The sequence below is a fragment of the Rattus norvegicus genome, chromosome 14 (genome assembly GCF_021556685.1).
Source record: "Rattus norvegicus strain SHRSP/BbbUtx chromosome 14, alternate assembly SHRSP_T2T, whole genome shotgun sequence".
Lineage (NCBI taxonomy): Eukaryota > Metazoa > Chordata > Mammalia > Rodentia > Muridae > Rattus > Rattus norvegicus.
In genome coordinates, this window is record NC_141547.1 from 20,689,001 (window position 1) to 20,706,373 (window position 17,373).

At 36.1% G+C, this 17,373-nt stretch overlaps 1 protein-coding gene across 1 annotated transcript; it reads left to right on the plus strand.

Moving 5' to 3' along the window:
• Nucleotides 1-3,945: 3,945 nt before the first annotated feature.
• On the plus strand, nucleotides 3,946-16,706 carry Sult1b1 (sulfotransferase family 1B member 1). Its single transcript, NM_022513.2, is given in 7 exon segments — nucleotides 3,946-4,180; nucleotides 4,555-4,683; nucleotides 8,005-8,102; nucleotides 9,013-9,139; nucleotides 9,725-9,819; nucleotides 13,378-13,558; nucleotides 16,333-16,706. Coding segments are annotated over 7 exon segments (900 nt in total). The 5' UTR covers nucleotides 3,946-4,032; the 3' UTR covers nucleotides 16,455-16,706.
• The last annotated feature ends 667 nt before the right edge of the window (nucleotides 16,707-17,373 follow it).

The window sequence follows — 17,373 nt, forward strand, 5'->3', positions numbered from 1 at the left end:
GGGGAGGGGGGAGGGGGATGTTTGCCCGGAAACCGGGAAAGGGAATAACACCCGAAATGTATATAAGAAATACTCAAGTTAAGAAAAAAAAAACACTCAAAAAAAAAAAGATTAAATATCATTTAACATTTATTTAAATGACATATACTGTAACAAAATTTTAAAAAGTGACCACTTGAAAAATTTGTTCTATTTATAGAATAAAAATGATTTTTAATTACAGATTCATAGAATCTGTTAAGATAATAGTAACATAAATATTTCAATAAAATAGTACTAATAGCGTACTAACAGTTTATTGGATAAAACAACTTACACTAAGGTGTGATGTCAAAACCGATGAATCTTAATAACTGGCATCTAAAAAATATAATGAGAATATCTTTTAAGATAATATATTACTATACCCAAAGTTTTCTATCTTCAATTTTAGACAGCAGGATTAAAAAAGTGTTTATATTTTGTAAGATAGAATTTTAAATTTCTACGAATTTTATGTTTAACAATTTAGTTTAACTATTGCTTCCAAAAAACTTTTCCAAGGACAAAAATGTACATTTTTAATAGTAAATTGTGGTTTAAAATTAATAATTGTAATGCAATATCATTGTTTCTGTTGGGAAAAGCAAAGGTAGGAAAATAAATGCTAAGCCACAAACATTGGGGATCTGTTAGAAACACACTTTAAAGGCAAAACTTGATTTTAAAAATTCCCTAAGAAATGCTATATAAATTGTTTTGTCCGAACTAAAGTTTTAGTTTCTTTGCATACTTTATGATGCTTGTAAGCCAGGTCATATGTAAGTATGACCACCAGGACCAGAGATTTTCTGGGGTCATTGCGTCTAAACTGGACACCAATGTTCGTAACCAAAACTTTCCTTTCGGCAATTGGATTAGAGGGAATTTACAGGGTGGTTGAGGGATTGGAGAAGGAAGACAAGAGAGTTTTTCTGTGGGAAAGAGTTCCCATCCACACATAATATCTTGTTTATCCCTAGATGTGTGCGTATGTAGGAGAGAGACAGGGGGAGAGATGGAACTCACTAGAAAATAAGAGATGATTAGAGTCGGAGAATCATTTGGGAGCTGTCCTTTCTGCCCTGTAGGTGTCTACTCTTTCAGTTAACTACTGCATTTTAGTTCATGTTAGGAATAGCCAGCTCAGAGTTCTTTTAGATGAAAAGGAACACGTATAATGCAATCACATTTCACCATGGTCAAACTTAACAAAAGGGCTTCTCAATCAAGAGGCGACCAGAAGATTTGAGACATTTCTTAATGTGCTCTTTTCTCTTGCGGTTTTTTGTCAGACTTTGTGAAATTCATAGGGAAGTAACACCCCAGTGATCTATGACTTCCTGGCTTCCAGTCATCACTCTGAGCTATTTCTTCCTCTTGGATGACTATGTCTTACAGCCCTTGAAACGGCAGGCCTTTGAATGTGTGTTTGCATGCACTTCAAACCCTTCAAATCTTTGCTGCTTATGAAGTCAGAGACTGCTATGCTTAGATCACTGTTGAACTTTTGGTCTTTCTGGAGCACAGTATGAAGTGTCCCATCCTTCTCAGGTGACCACCAACTCTGAAGGTTCACAGAAGCATCCTCTCTGACTAAAGGTAAAATCTGAGCAATGAGATCCCTATGTGAAGTGAAATTTATTTTTAAATTGTTTTCCTTCAAGCTTTTGTCTTCTATCCACAGAGCACTGTAGACCTACAAAGTCTTTTTTGAGCACCTTTGCAATTTGAGTATCTTTTGCATAATTTCTAATTCTCCACAAATGTCTTACTGTGCTGAGACCATCTAACTTCCAGTATCCACTTTTCACTCTGAGGATTCAATAAAATGCATTTGAAGAGGCTGGTATTTGGGGGTGATATGGAGTGGACTCTTGTGAACTTTAAGCCCATTCAGGAACAAAGCAATCCTTCTGGAATGTTCTCTTTTCTGTCCAATCTTATACCCACTGTTACATACAGTTGTGCACACTGTGGATAGCAAAGAACGTGGTGATTAGAGTAGTGATTCAAGAGCTAGGTCCATGTGTAGCAGACAGAAATAAACTTATTCACTGTAAACAGACTTGGCTGAAAAAAAAAACAGTCAACATCAGAAACAGAGTTCTCTTTTCCTTTCTTCCCTCCTTCCCTTCTTTTTTTCTTTCTTTTATGTTTTCAGTACCATGCCTCACAAATAATTCTGATCAGAGAGACAGGTCTTTTCATTCCGAGAATCACTCAATCGTAATGTCAGATGACTTAGTTACTGTCTCCTAAGATACTTTTTTTTTAAAATCCTGTTTTAATCTGTTGGTTGTTCCTAGAATGAATTTTGATACTTTAATTTTAGGTTATGTCTCTATTTGAAGGAAGATTTTTTTATGTTGTGTAATTTATAACAGAAAAACTAAACTTCCTGTCTCTTTTCCGGCATGACTTGAAAGCTTTTTGCTAGTATGTTTCATGTTTTACAGGGAACACGATGTTTCAGCCTATCTGACTCAACAATACCAACCATCTGGTACCTTTCCTGTCCTCTGTCCTCTGTTTCTCCTATAATACTGAACTCAGAGGTAACCATTATCTTTGTTCTCTCAGCCTTGTAACCAGCAGGCTGCAGAACTGCTCATGCATGGCTTCCCCAGTGCAATGGCTCGGTTCAGAACCGGAGGGATTGCTCTCATGGTGCACTCTCTGTTCACTTCAACCAGCACTGTCCTGTGTGAAGAACCCGAGGTTCATGTGGAGAAGAATTAATTCCTTGACTGAAAAGAAATCCCCTTACAAATTGCAAAAACTTTTATATGGTTGAGTTATGTCACAGGTCTTTTAAAACATAGGGCTGGGCCCAGAGTAAATATGAAATATGACTCAGAGAGCAGGCCGAAATCCATTCCTGGTGGCCACTCCTTCTTTGTGAGCCTTGGAACAGACAGGCTACAGCTGCTTCCTCATTCCAAATGCAAAATGAAAAGCATGTCTTAAGACTGCATAAAGAGGTGACTGGGTGAAGAACTCTTGGAGGAAGGGTCTGGGAAGGGGGGCAACATTTGGAATGTAAATAAATAGAACAACTTTTAAAACAACCGGGTAAGGAATGGCAATAATGGGTAATGAACATAATTAAAGACACTGAGTCCATTTTAATCAATTACATATCTATGACCTACATTGTTAGGGACTGATTGAAGTGACTTAGAATTATCCTTCTCGAAATTTAATGCACTGCTTATTGCAGAGAATGTCAGGATCTGGTTAAAAGGTAGACCCTAAATCTACAATGGGACCTGGGTGTACTGAACTTCTAATGAGATCTCAGAAGAGATCAATAGCACAGGTATTTGTGCACAGACCAGAACATGTATCCAACATGCTAGTTTACGTTATAAGTATAAAACCATACTAGAATCTAAATTTAAAATTAATACTTTATGGGTAACTTAATTAAATTTAATAGAAATCAAAATACCCAGAGTTCCAAAATGCTTAATAGAGCTGAAGTCTACATCTGCATGTGCTGGCATGCTCACAGATTTATAGCACCCTGAATCATTTCCTTAAGACGAGTGACAAAGAAACAGCTCTTAGAAGAGGACAAAATGTACGCAGAGTTTGCAGTTTAAAACTCAGAATGACAATAAACTAACCCTAAAGAAAACCGAGGGCAGCTGAAGTGCTGATATTTTACTGTAAATGGAGAATTTTTTGTATTTATCCATGAAAAAAAATGACTTAATTCACAGACACATAGTCCTCTTTCTTTAAAAGCTTCTATTGAAGACCTTTGTCCTGTTTTCAGGGAGCCAATTGCTGCCCTTGCTATCTGAAGCGTTACTCCCACAAGATGCCCTTTGTATTTCTGTGTGCACAGTGATAAAGTCAAAGTTCACTTTGTATTATGCTGTGGTGTTTTAGGCTTAACACTTGTTATACAGATTCTGGTTTCTGCTCCTTCTGCTCCTTCTCTTTCCCCATAGTTTTAACTGGCAACCGGTAGCTTCTTCAGCATCCGTACAGCCTGCTACAAAAATGGGTACTGCAGAAGATGTTTTTAGAAAAGATCTGAAGATCATTCATGGCTACCCCATGGTCTATGCTTTTGCACTGGGTTGGGAAAAAATCGAAGAGTTCCAGAGCAGACCATGTGACATTGTAATACCCACTTACCCTAAATCAGGTGAGTCCTGTGTCCTGAATAATCCAGGTCTAATTTGCCCTTCTTTTTCTTTTTTCTGTCTTACATCTTTCTTTTATTCATGTGTATGTGTAGTTGTTTGTATGTGGGAAACGTGTACGTGTATGAGTGGCCACAGAAGTGAAATGAATCCTATCTTCAGAGCAGGTATGGGAACTGGTGTGGGGACATGTTAGAATTTAGAGGAAGGAAGGGGAGGGGCAAGCGATGCTATGATATTGTAATCTCAAAAATTATCTATTTTTTTAAAAATCACAAAAATATTTCATGTTTACATGTGTGAGTTTCTCAAAGAGTACATTATTAAATAATTATCAAATCATTAAGACAAAAACTGATCATGCCTTCTGTTACAGGTACTACTTGGCTTAGTGAAATTGTGGACATGGTTCTAAATGATGGAAATGTTGAAAAATGTAAGCGAGATGTTATTACCTCTAAAGTTCCAATGTTGGAACAAAATGTTCCTGGAGCAAGAAGATCAGGTAAGATTAGATCCCCTGGTGATTGGAATTCTTACAAGAGTATTCTCACCTAATGCTGTCCTATTGTAATTTCAGCTCAGAAAAAATAAAAGAATAAAGGAAGAAAAAAGAAACAAAGCACAGATGTTTGCATAATTATAAAGAATTATTCATTGTAGTTATAAAATTATTAGTAAAATATGCATCTTCTTATCAAGGAATGTACAGAAATATTGTAACGTTAGAAAGTAAATTAACTTAAATTAATTCTACTACTCTCACACTGTCAAAGAATAAAACTGTATGAGATATAATCTTAAGAAAGATTGTCTTAAATGGCAGGTTCAATTCTAGCTACACATAATTTAAGGCCCAAAGTTATACAGGTATTTTGGGCAAATATAATGTAGAAACATGAAGCATCTTAGTGTTAATGGATTGATGCAGAATAATCCTTAAGGCAGCACATGGACTAAAGCATCAGTGGAGATAAAGGAAGGAGCAGGGTGTGAAGCAGAGTAAGATCATACAGTGCAGGATTAAATACATAAATGTGAAATGCTTAAAAGTTTCTTTCATTTTATTCTAAAAGTGGTAGGGAAGTTGTTGAATGGTTTTAGGCATGTAGGAGTCATTGAGTGCCATTTTTGTTGTGTAAAATATAAATTCTGCTCTACTGGCAATGTGAGATTAAATTTGTAATTCTAGAGATATACTTTAAATTAATTGACTGACAGATCACCTAAGAAGTATGAGGAAAATGAAGAATGAAGGGTGTCAGAAATTTTATTTAGTTCAACCAAATATTCTATGAAGCCAGGAGTTTATTTGGAAACTTGGGAAGGATGTATCTGGGTAAGGTTATTAATAATTCTGTATAAAATGTTAGATTTTAGGTATTGGGTATTTTAAATAATCAGCTGAAAGATATTCATTTGGTGACTTTGAGCATAATCAGCCCTTGGAAGCAAGGCTGTTGACCAACAAAAGTGTAATCAAAATATAATGGTTATCCATAAAACTACCATCATGAAGATGTTTAGATAGTGGAGATAACAAAAATCTTAAAGCTAGGAGGGACTGGAAAAGACTGGTCTTACAGGCAACTGTGAAAGAGAGATCATTTTAAGTAAACCTTCTGGGAACCTAGAGAAGAACACAGAAGAATGGGAGCAACCCTCATCATACTTCAATTTAAATAGCAGAGTATAAATACCATAGTGCCCTGGAGATGGCTCAGAGCAAGAAGGTTTGTAACTTCCAGAGGAAGGGATCTCTTGGTCCTTAGTTGCTGTCAAAAGTGGAAGGGGCAAGAAAAGCTTGAAATTATAATAACTTTAATACCACAGGAAAATGTAAAACTGAATATTGTAGGCACAGGAGTCTGGTATTACTGCTGAAGGCAGGATTAAGGGTGGAGTCAATTGTCATAGATAGGTCTGCTGAAGTTTAGCTGAGAGGTGAAGATGTACTGGGATTTATTTACTCTACAGCCAATTGTGGGTGCCTGTGATACCTTGATAAACTCCTAGAAGTCATACTCATGATAAAAAAGGCTCATTTAAACCACATCACTTGGAAAAATGACTCTGAGACAGAGGAAAATGAGAAATCTTTCATGAAGTTTGAGTCAGGGACAAAGAAAAATGTGCATGGGAAAAACATCCTAAGAATAACAGAGGAAGTTCTTGGTCCTGAGAAGGCTGGAAGCCCCAGTAGAGGGAAATGCCAGGGCAGGGAGGTGGGAGTATGTGGGTGGGTTGGGGAACACTCTCATAGAAGCAGGGGGAGAGAGGATGGGATAGTGGGTTTCTAGAGGGGAAACTGGGAAAGGGAATAACATTTGATATGCAAATACATGAAATATCCAATAAGCAAAATGAAGAATCACACTCAAACTAATGCACATGAAAACTGTAATATAAATTATCTAAAGTTAACCTTTTAACTTACTTTTCAAAATCCTAAATTTTAGATCATATTTTATCATGTCTGCACTGGTGTTGTCTAATAGGGAATAGTGCAAACTTTTTCTGATTTTATGTTATAACATTACCTATATTGTAAATTTATAAAATGTAAAATTATAGTGCAGTCACTACAAAAATAATAGAATAACGGAGGAAAACATCTGCCTATAGAAGATTACAACTTTAATTTCTCTGTACTGGTAAATATGGCTGTTGTTATCAATTTGGAGACTTGAGATCAGATGAGGAATTTTCTAAGTTTTTAGTTAGTATCTTCAGATAAGCCCAGGATATCCAACCTCTAATTACATTTAAAATTCAGATCATAAAACATTTAATTTAGGATAAGTTTATCCCAAAGATTTAAAAAGAGACACAAATGAAAAAAAAAAATCTGTTATTTATCTAAAACTAAAATTTAACTGGCCATCTTAGATTTTTATTTGATTTTCATGACCTTATTCCTATTGTTCTAAAAAGAGTTGTGTTTTGTATTTGTTGTGACCAAACTGTGAGTTCAGTCAACAAGATATTCATTGGTAAATAACATAAATCATATTTCTGTTCTGAGAGAGTTTCCATTCTATTATGTATTATATGTTGTATGTTATATTATCATTTATATAATAGAGTGGGCATAGGTAATAGGCATGGGAATATACAAATGAGACTCACAAATATTAAAAATATCTCACAAGGAGTAAAATGATAGTAGACATTTTAACTCAGTGAGGTAAATGTCAAGCCATTACCTCTGTTTCCTGTTGACTGATGCTACCTCCTGGAATTCTGAAAAATGACTATAGTTCATTTCAATTTCACCTGCATTTCATATTGCTCAAAAATGGAAAAATTCATTGGAGGACACTGAGATAACTCAGCAGGAGAAAGTGATTGTTGCATATATACAAAGATCTGGAACCAAGGGCTGGAGAGATGGCTCAGTGGTTAAGAGCACTGACTGCTCTTCCAGAGGTCCTGAGTTCAATTCCCCGCAAACATGTGGTAACTCACAACCATCTGTAATGAGATATGATGCCCTCTTTTCATGTGTCTGAAGACAGCTACAGTGTACTTATATATAATGAATAAATAAATCTTTAAGAAAAAAAGCATCTGGAACTCACAGTGCAAGAAAAGGTTGGACTCTTGAAAGTTGTCCTTAGACTTCCACAAGAGGGCTGTGACAGATATACATCTACAACACATACACGCACATGCACACACACGCATGCACTCGCACGTGCATGTACACCCACAGGAGCACACCTGCACATACAGTAAAATAGCATTTACAAATATTTGTGGGAATGATGAAGAAACCTGAGCCTCTTTGATACTCTCTTTCTATGCTCTAAAATGAAATTCCCAGGTGTTGAACTCTTGAAGAAAACTCCATCACCTCGAATTATAAAGACACATCTTCCAATTGATCTACTCCCAAAATCCTTCTGGGATAACAAGTGCAAGGTACACTGTGGACTATAGGCCAAGCTTCCAGTTGAATCCTGTCCAGTTATCTATTGTTACTGTGAGAAGCATGTTTTGTGAAACAGAAAACTAAACTACACTATAAAGTGCTGGATTTTTTTCTCTCTCTCACCTGCCATTTATCACCACCATCACCATGACCATCATCACCACTACCACCACCACCACCACGACCACCACCATCACCACGACCACCACCATGACTACCACCACAACCACCACCACCACCACCACCACCACCACCACGACCACCACCATGACCACCACCACCACCACCACCACCACCACCACCACCACCACCACGACCACCACCATGACCACCACCATCACCACGACCACCCTCTTCATTTTCCCTCTCCTTACTTCTGGTCCCTTTCCTCTTTTCTCCTCTCTTCTGGTTCTGTTTTGTTTGAGACAAGGTATCATTATATATTCAGGGTTGTCCTTGATATTGATATTACCCTCCTAATCTTCCTACTCCAGCCCCCCCAAATTCTACAGTAATAGGTGTTTCCCACTATCAACAATTAAGATTTTTAAAATTAATTTCAATTTATGTTCATGAAGTTTCCAAACTTAAATATAACAGCACAATATTGCTACTTTTATCCCCTGCCCCATGATAATGAGGCATTCTACAAAGAATATTAAGGAAAGAATATGTATGGGGAGGGGAAATAAAGGGGATGTATAGGGGAACTACCCATATGGGGGAAGGGGATGGGAAGGAATGGGGGTTTATGGACAGGAAACCAGGAAGGAGAATAACATTTGAAATGTAAGTAAAGAAATATATCTAATAAAAAATTGACAAAAAGAATTATATAAAATTGTATTTCTTTATTACTAATGCAGCACCCTTTGCTTTTCCTCTTCCTTTCTGATACAGATGATTTACCTTGCTAGAAATGGCAAGGATGTTGCTGTGTCCTATTATCATTTTGATCTAATGAATAATATTCAGCCTCTTCCTGGCACCTGGGAAGAATATCTGGAGAAATTCCTCGCTGGAAATGGTAGGTGGGCGTAAGCCTTAGCTTTAAAATGTTAAGTAACTTTTATTTAAAATATTGCTAAGTTTAAATAATTGAGTTTTCTTTCATGATTTTTAAAGTCAGAACGTCCAGGCTTTATACAATTTAATATATTAAATTCCACTGTAGGAAAGTAACTACATTTAAATTTTTACCATAAAATTCAACTTGCAAGTATGCTAATAATCACTGGTATATGAACACATTCCGAGGGTTAGAACTCCGTGTTCATGTTTTGCTCATCACTACACAGATCTGTTATACATGCTACATCTGTGAAATTTAGACTCTAACTCTGCTATGTAATGAATCTTCCATGGACATCACCATGACTCAGTGGCAACCAATCTATTCTTACTTGAAATACTCTTTATAGTTTATGTTTTAAAAGTTGAGTGTATGTCCATTATTGACTAATTTTCCCTTCTCGAAAACTTATCCTATAGTCTCAGCTTCTTTGATTACCAAAATCCACAAAATGTCTTTGCAATTGACTTATCATACAACACACACAAAGATTTGATCTGATGAACACTTCTGAAGGTATTATTATTTTTTCTCTTTTAGTGGCCTATGGCTCATGGTTCGATCATGTTAAGAGTTGGTGGGAAAAGAGGGAAGGGCATCCCATACTTTTCTTATACTATGAAGACTTGAAAAAGGTAACATGTTAGATATTTATTCTGAATAATGTATACACTCTGTTATAGGAAAATCATTAAGTTTTATTTTTCAAGTTAAATTTGGAATCCAAAATGAAACAGCTGTTTTCCTATTACCCTTGTCTCTTTATTTTATTGGATAGTTTATGTATTTACATCTCAAATGTTATCCCTTATCCCTTTTACCCTCTCTCCCACCTCCCTCCCCTTGCTTCTATGAGGATACTCCCTCTCCCACCCACCCACTCCCACCTCAACACCCTGGCATTCCCTTACACTGGGGAAAAGACCCTTCATAGGACATAGGATTTTTCTTCCCATTGATGCAGACAAGGCCATTTTCTGCTACATAAGTGGCTGGAGCCATGGCTTCACCTTTTGTATACTCTTTGGTTGTTCCAAGTGGTTGGTTGATATTATTCTTCCTATGGAGTTGTAAATCCCTTTAGCTCTTTCAGTCCTTTCTCTAACTTTACCACTGGGGTTCCCATGCTCAGTCTGATGGTTAGCTGGAAGCATCTCAATCTGTATCATTAAGGTTGTGGCGGATCCTCTCAGGAGACACCCATATTAGGGTCCAGTCAGCAAGCACTTCTTGGTATCAACAATAGTGACTGGGTTTGGTGGCTGCATATGGGATGGATCCCTAGGTGTGGTAGTCTCTGGATGACCTTTTCTTCAGTCTCTGCTCCACTTATTGTTCCTATATTTCCCCAGTGCTACCTGAGGACCCAGCTATACCACTCCTGGGCATATATCCAAACAATGCTCCAACATATAACAAGAACATATACTCTACTATGTTGATAGCAGCTTTATGTATAATAGCCAGAGACTGGAAAGAACCCAGATGTCCTTCAACAGAGGAATTGATACAGAAAATGTGATACATTTACAACTGAGTGGAATACTACTCAGCTATAAAAATGACTTTATGAAATTCTTAGGCACATGGATGGAACTAGAAAATATCATGCTGATTGAGGTAACCCAGTCACAGAGGAGCGTACAAGGTATGCAGTCACTGATAAGTGCTTATTAGCCCAAAAGCTTGGCATACTCAAGATACATTCACAGATCATATGAAGGTCAAGGAAGACCAAATCTGTAGATTCGTCAGACCTTTTTAGAAGGGGGAACAAAATACCCTTGCCTCTTATCTGCAAGTCTTTCAGATCAGTAACCACTTTACAATTGTGAAATAATTTATCAATAATTGTTCATTTCTTCTTAGTTTATATGTGATTTTTTTCAACTTTCTTTTCATCCATAAATTGTGCCTCTGATTTCCTAGGACATCTCATTCATGATCATACGCTTGGTATCTGTATGTCTCCCAGTTGTTTCTCTTTGCACTTGCTTGCTGTAGTGAGAACTTCATGCCTTTGTTCAGCATTTCCACCAATGTTTACTTGTGAGTCATCCCCGGATCTGTCTACTCATCACTTTGTAAATCAAATTAATTCAACTTTTTTAAAAGCAAACTCTAATTGTTTTGTTCTCCAACATATCATTTTTTTTTACAACTCTTATTTTCTTCTTTCAATGTTAACTTTATTTTTCCCTTTTGTTTTTCAAAGTTTCAGTTAGGTTGTGAGTATAGTATACTTAACATCTACTCTTCCTATGTTCTGGACTTGTATTGGGTCACATGATTTCTGTTTTATCTCTTATGTTTCTTATGAACTTTTTCACTCTATCATTTTAGTTCATGAATTCATCTACTCTGTGGGATATAACTCTGCTCAATATTACTGCAATATTCTTTGCCATCATTTTTGGCTTTTCTACCAAATTTGGACAATCATGCCTACCCTCACACAGCATTGAAAAATGTATGGAAATGTTTCTTTGAAAAAAGTCCAGATATATAATTTATAACACCTTTCAAATCTCAAATCCATCATGGAAACTAAAAATTTGTCAATTATGAAACTATGCATACAGTAATTAATATGTACCCACCTTAAATATTGTGCCTCAGTAGTCATGTGTGGAAAGAAGTTTTGATAATATGATTGCTTTTATGACTGTTTGAATGTAGTAATCACAATATTAGTGACACATGCCCTTCTCTATAGTGATACTCTCTGAATGTACTGGGAGACCTCAGAGCATGTCTCACATTTTATCTCAAGTGATTTGAAAATTTCCACTATATCCAAGTAGTAGTTAATTTGCAGCAACAAAGAGAATCTAAATTACCCCAATTCTGGGTGAGGTCCTATGTTATCCTTGGAAGAATTAAGCTGGTTAATTTCCTCATTAAGGTGATGTGATTTATTTAAAGGTTCACATTCAGATTGATGCATGGATCAGCCCAAGGAGTTCTTGAGGAATAGCCAAACATGTTTTAATCCCCCAAAACCTGTTACATACATTACTCTAAGTAGGCAGAAGTTTGCTTTCTGTCATATAGTCACTTTTAGACAATTTCATTCATACACACACACACACACACACACACACACACACAGAGAGAGAGAGAGAGAGAGAGAGAGAGAGAGAGAGAGAGAGAGAGAGAGAGAAAGAGATATTCAGTGAGCTCTTCTTCCTTTGTAATCTTGCAGACACTGAATTCTTCTCCACTTCTGGAAAATGTTACCAAAACTTCCCTCACTGCAAGATACATACATGTGTGTATATATGCACACACATAGTTAATAATGTTTAAAAATGTCATTGTTTCCTTATTTAATATAAATACAGTCCAAATTCTTCATGACTGTATCCTGGAGTGTTATCTTCCCCAAAGCATTTTTATCTTTCCAGGTTTTAAAATTTTTTCTCATTTATATGAACTCCTCAAACCTAATTCTACCCATTTCTCTCTTTTAAAAAAAATTGGAAAACATTTCAAAATTCTATACTAAGAATATAAGCTGATTCTTCTCCTGGGAATTGACATCAGCATCTCAATAAATGGTACAGTTTGTTAAATTCTAAATAATGTCTCTTAATTTTATTTTCAATACTGTTTTCTTTCCAAAATCTTTTTGATATATCAATGAAGATTTATTTGTCTACCTTAAATTTACAAAATTTAGTCATGTTATGCTATAAACTGAAATGAGAAGATGAATTTTGGTTAATTTTTATAGTTATGCTTGTGTGTTTCTGTCTGTTTTTCCTGAGTGCACAGGCTCTCAGAGGCCAGTGGAGCCTGTTCTGGAGTAGTGAGCTACCCCATGCAGAGCTGGGGAACTGAACTTGAGTCACCCAGAAGAGTAGTGTGTATTTTCAACCCCTAAGAGCTGTCTTCCCAGCTCATTATTATGTGTGTGTGTGTGTGTGTGTGTGTGTGTGTGTGTGTGTGTGTAATTAGTGTCTTTCTGTGTGGCATGAAAGACCTTAAATTTGTCATATCTCTCTCTCTCTCTCTCTCTCTCTCTCTCTCTCTCTCTCTCTCTCTCTCTCTCTCTCTCTCTCTCTCTCCCTTCTACATGCCATAAGACTCAACCATAAGAATGAAACTACAAAAGTTGCATATTTTATAAATTAGGTGAGTGGTTTGCATGTTTTCTATTCCATTGCATTTATCGATTAACTCACTGACAGAACCCGAAGAAAGAAATCAAGAAGATTGCCAACTTTCTAGACAAGACCTTGGATGAACATACCTTGGAAAGGATCGTCCATCACACCTCCTTTGAAGTGATGAAGGATAACCCCCTGGTCAATTACACCCATCTGCCCACAGAAATAATGGATCACAGCAAGTCCCCATTCATGAGAAAAGGTAAACCTTAGCTGGCTATAACTCCCACCTTTACTTCCTCGTGGACAAACAGTTCTCTGATTTCTACTGTTTCATTTAACTTTGTAAAGCTTCTGCTCTTCGTAGGAACCCAATGAATACTAAAAATACAGTCAAAAGCTGCCTTAACAATATTCAATCTCACAACAAAGAAGAATGCCCATAGTTACTAAGGGTTCCATGAAAGCCATTTTCATTTGCTACTCTAAATACAACTGACTTTCACAATTGCCAGGCAGTTTCACGTTCATCATTCTACTCCATTCCACAAATTGTCCTAGATGCTCTTCTTTCCTTCATGGTAGCTTAACTAATGCAACTTCTTTAAAGCCTGATATCATTTAAAAATAATTTTTATAACGACATCTCAGCAAAGATAAGTTTCTTTTCCTTACAGGAAAATTTTCCTACTTACTACTATCTGAATTACTGTAAACAGAGTCAAAATTTAACTTGAAAGACTATGGGATTTACTGTGGAAGTTATTGTTTACATTGAAGTAAATCATATCTATTATGGCTTCTTATTCATAGTCCATTTCAGTAATAATAAATCAACACTTTTTATAGACCAATAACTTAAACCGTTAAAAGTTTCCTTCTTACTAATGTCACCTTGTATTTTGATTTTTATTTCTTGGAATAGAAACAGATGAATAGGATCCCATCTAGTGCTGGACAAAAACAAATCCAAGTATCTGTGTAGACACAGACATACTATCAAAACAATTTGGAAATGCATTATTTTATGATATTTTAATAATAATATTAATCTTATTAATCTAGCAAGCATTGAATTTATTTGAAAAACACTGTATTCGTCATTAAAGATAATTCACAATATAACAGAATAAGAAGGCTGTAAGTAGTATTATTCTATTTTGGAACAACTGGTGTATATGCATACATATTTATTTACATATAAATTTTATCCAATAGAGATTTAAAAAGTAATTCTTTTGTTAAAGTAGTTCAAATCAACCGTGTCGCTAAGTGTAATTTCCCGAAGAGTCTAGTTATATGACGACGGATATATCTCCTGATAGCTCAGGAGTCCTGATAGACTGATGAGCTCCTTGTTTATATTTGATGTTATGTGCTGTGAAGGTTCATCACTGAAGAAAACATGGTGACCTAAATGTTATTAAATCTATACATCTCCTGTAGAGGTAGAAAATGGCATGATCCAAACTTTATCTAGGCTATAGTTATTTCTAAATCAATAACATCAAACAGATCAATTATCCAGCCAATGTTCTACTTGCAACATTGACAAAATATGTAAAACATAACACCTATGGTATAAAATCTGGAAAAAATACTATATGAAATTATACATAAGAATGTATAATATTTTACCAGAAATTATGCATAACTTAAAATATTTGTGGCAATTGTCTAGATTCATTTGTTCATCCACTTATTCAATAGGATGGGTGTCTATTCAATAGTTCATGTGTAGTACAGGCTCCTCTTAAATACCTGCATGAAGCACTTGTTTCTTGAAACATTCAAAATCGTATGTTTTTCTCAAGAAGGCTCAGAAGTCTTATTTGTATGTTTGGTTTTAATGCTAGTCTCATATAAATTACAATTGATGTAGAAAACTTGTGAATTAGAGGACAAGTATCTTCCAATGGGAAAGGAATCCAGGAAATTAAACTTATCTGTTTCCCATTTGATAGCTTTACTAGACAATGAACAGTTGACTTTTTGAAGACTTTATAACTGAGAAAATAAAATGTCTTTTTACATTACATTGAGCTCTAACTCCATAATCCAAGTCAGTGAGAGAAAATAGAACATCTCTCCTACGAAATAGTATAACGCCTAAGAACCTACATAACAAAATCATCTCTCCCCAAATAACTCTTGAAATATGAACTCTGTGCTTAGTTATGAGCCTCTTTTTTCAATGATAATATTTATTTTAAATGATGCTTTAAGACATTCATATTTATTCAACATGAGATTTTTTAAAGGTCCATCAGACATCATTATATCAATATAAATTTAAGTGCATATATTATATCACCTTAGTTCCAAATTAGAATAAATTGAATAACACTTTTCTTTGTTCTTGCATAGTAGAAATTATCTTTGAAGCCAAATTGTTGTGGTAATAATGAAAAAGATGCTTGGCACATTCCCGAGCATACTGCTCTCCTCCCTTTCCCCCAGGCTGCCTCAGACCAGGGTGGTCTGCAAGCCATTCCAGCGTGGCCCTGTCCCACCCTCACAGCTCCCTTGGTGGTTGCCAACATACCAGGCACACACATCCCAACTCCGTGGCAGCCCAGTGTGTCCTGCCAACACACACTCTCATGAATTCAATTAAGTCACCACATGAAAACACACCATACAATAACCTCTGATCCAATTGATAAGATATAATTTGCCCATCTACACAGCACAGCATCCTGTATATACCCATCCCTTAAAAATAGTCATGACAACCTGTATCTATGTGCAGAGAAGAACCTTAACGTCTGCTGACATATCCCCCCAACTCCTCCTTCTTGCTGCATTCCTTTCCTCTCCTCCCTCCCTTTGAAAACCTCTGTTCCTGCCTCCCTTCCTTCTCATCCAATGACAGGCCTCATTATATCTTATCTGCCTTCAGCTGCATAATGACATCAACCTATACCAAGTGCGGGATTTTTCAACTTCATTCCTTAAGTATCCAGTCTTTTCCTTGATATATATAAGTTTTTCTTTGTAATTCATATTTCATTCCTGTATTCTTTTTATTTTTAGGTGTTGTTGGTGACTGGAAAAATTACTTCACAATGACCCAAAGTGAGAAATTTGATGCCATATATAAGAAGAAATTGTCTGGAACAACACTTGAGTTCTGCACAGATATTCAGAGTGCCTAAACTTCAACTTGAATATATGATTTCTTGAAATAGTAGTTTGACAGGGAAATCAGATGGATTTGTGAGGGAGAAATAAATGTGCTTTTAAAACACTGATTAAATATGCCCTGCACATCCCTCAGCAGGAATTATTAATAATTCCGAATTATCTAGGGACAAGGTCTTTTGTGATCTTAGTTTTCAAAGGGTATGTCTTCAGATTCCAAAGTGACTACTGAATTAAATAAATAAGTTTTGTGAGTTTTGAAAAAATAGATGTTGGTCTGAGTTCATCGTAACACGCACTATAACTTGTTTCAGGGTATGAAACTTGCATTTGTATGCTTGAGAAAAATATTTCAAAGGAGACTGTACTTTCCCAATCCATCTTCCATGTAGTAGTACTTAGAGAAAGTACTTAGAAAACACTAAGTACTTCTTAAAGTTATGTTCCCTTTGCTGTTGGAACAGTCTGCAAGGTTACACATGGTCTGCATTTTCTATGCTTGCCCTGGTTTGTCCCTCCTGAGTATCTGACCCAGGACCCTGGCTGTCTATGGGTTTTCACACTCGTCTGTGAGTCATCAATCATCCTTCTGCGTGGTTCCTCGATAATGTATTTCATGTTCCAGATTGAGTAGCTGAGACATAGAAATATTTTCTATATTTTATCTCATTTCTACGTCTCCTAAGATTGAACAATTGACAATTTTGTTTAAAACTCTTCCCTTGGGATAGCAGCTTATCTCTGAGAGACTACTCTGAGCTGTAATCAATCCCTGCCCCACCTGCCTCCATGCAGAATCCCCTCAACTGATCCTTTTTGAATTTCATGGAATAAATTGTTGTGTGATGCTCAGCTTAGCTGTGCTTAAGTGTGTTTGGATCCAGCAATAGTGCTTTCATTTAACAAGGTGAAATTAATCTCATGGAGATGAGG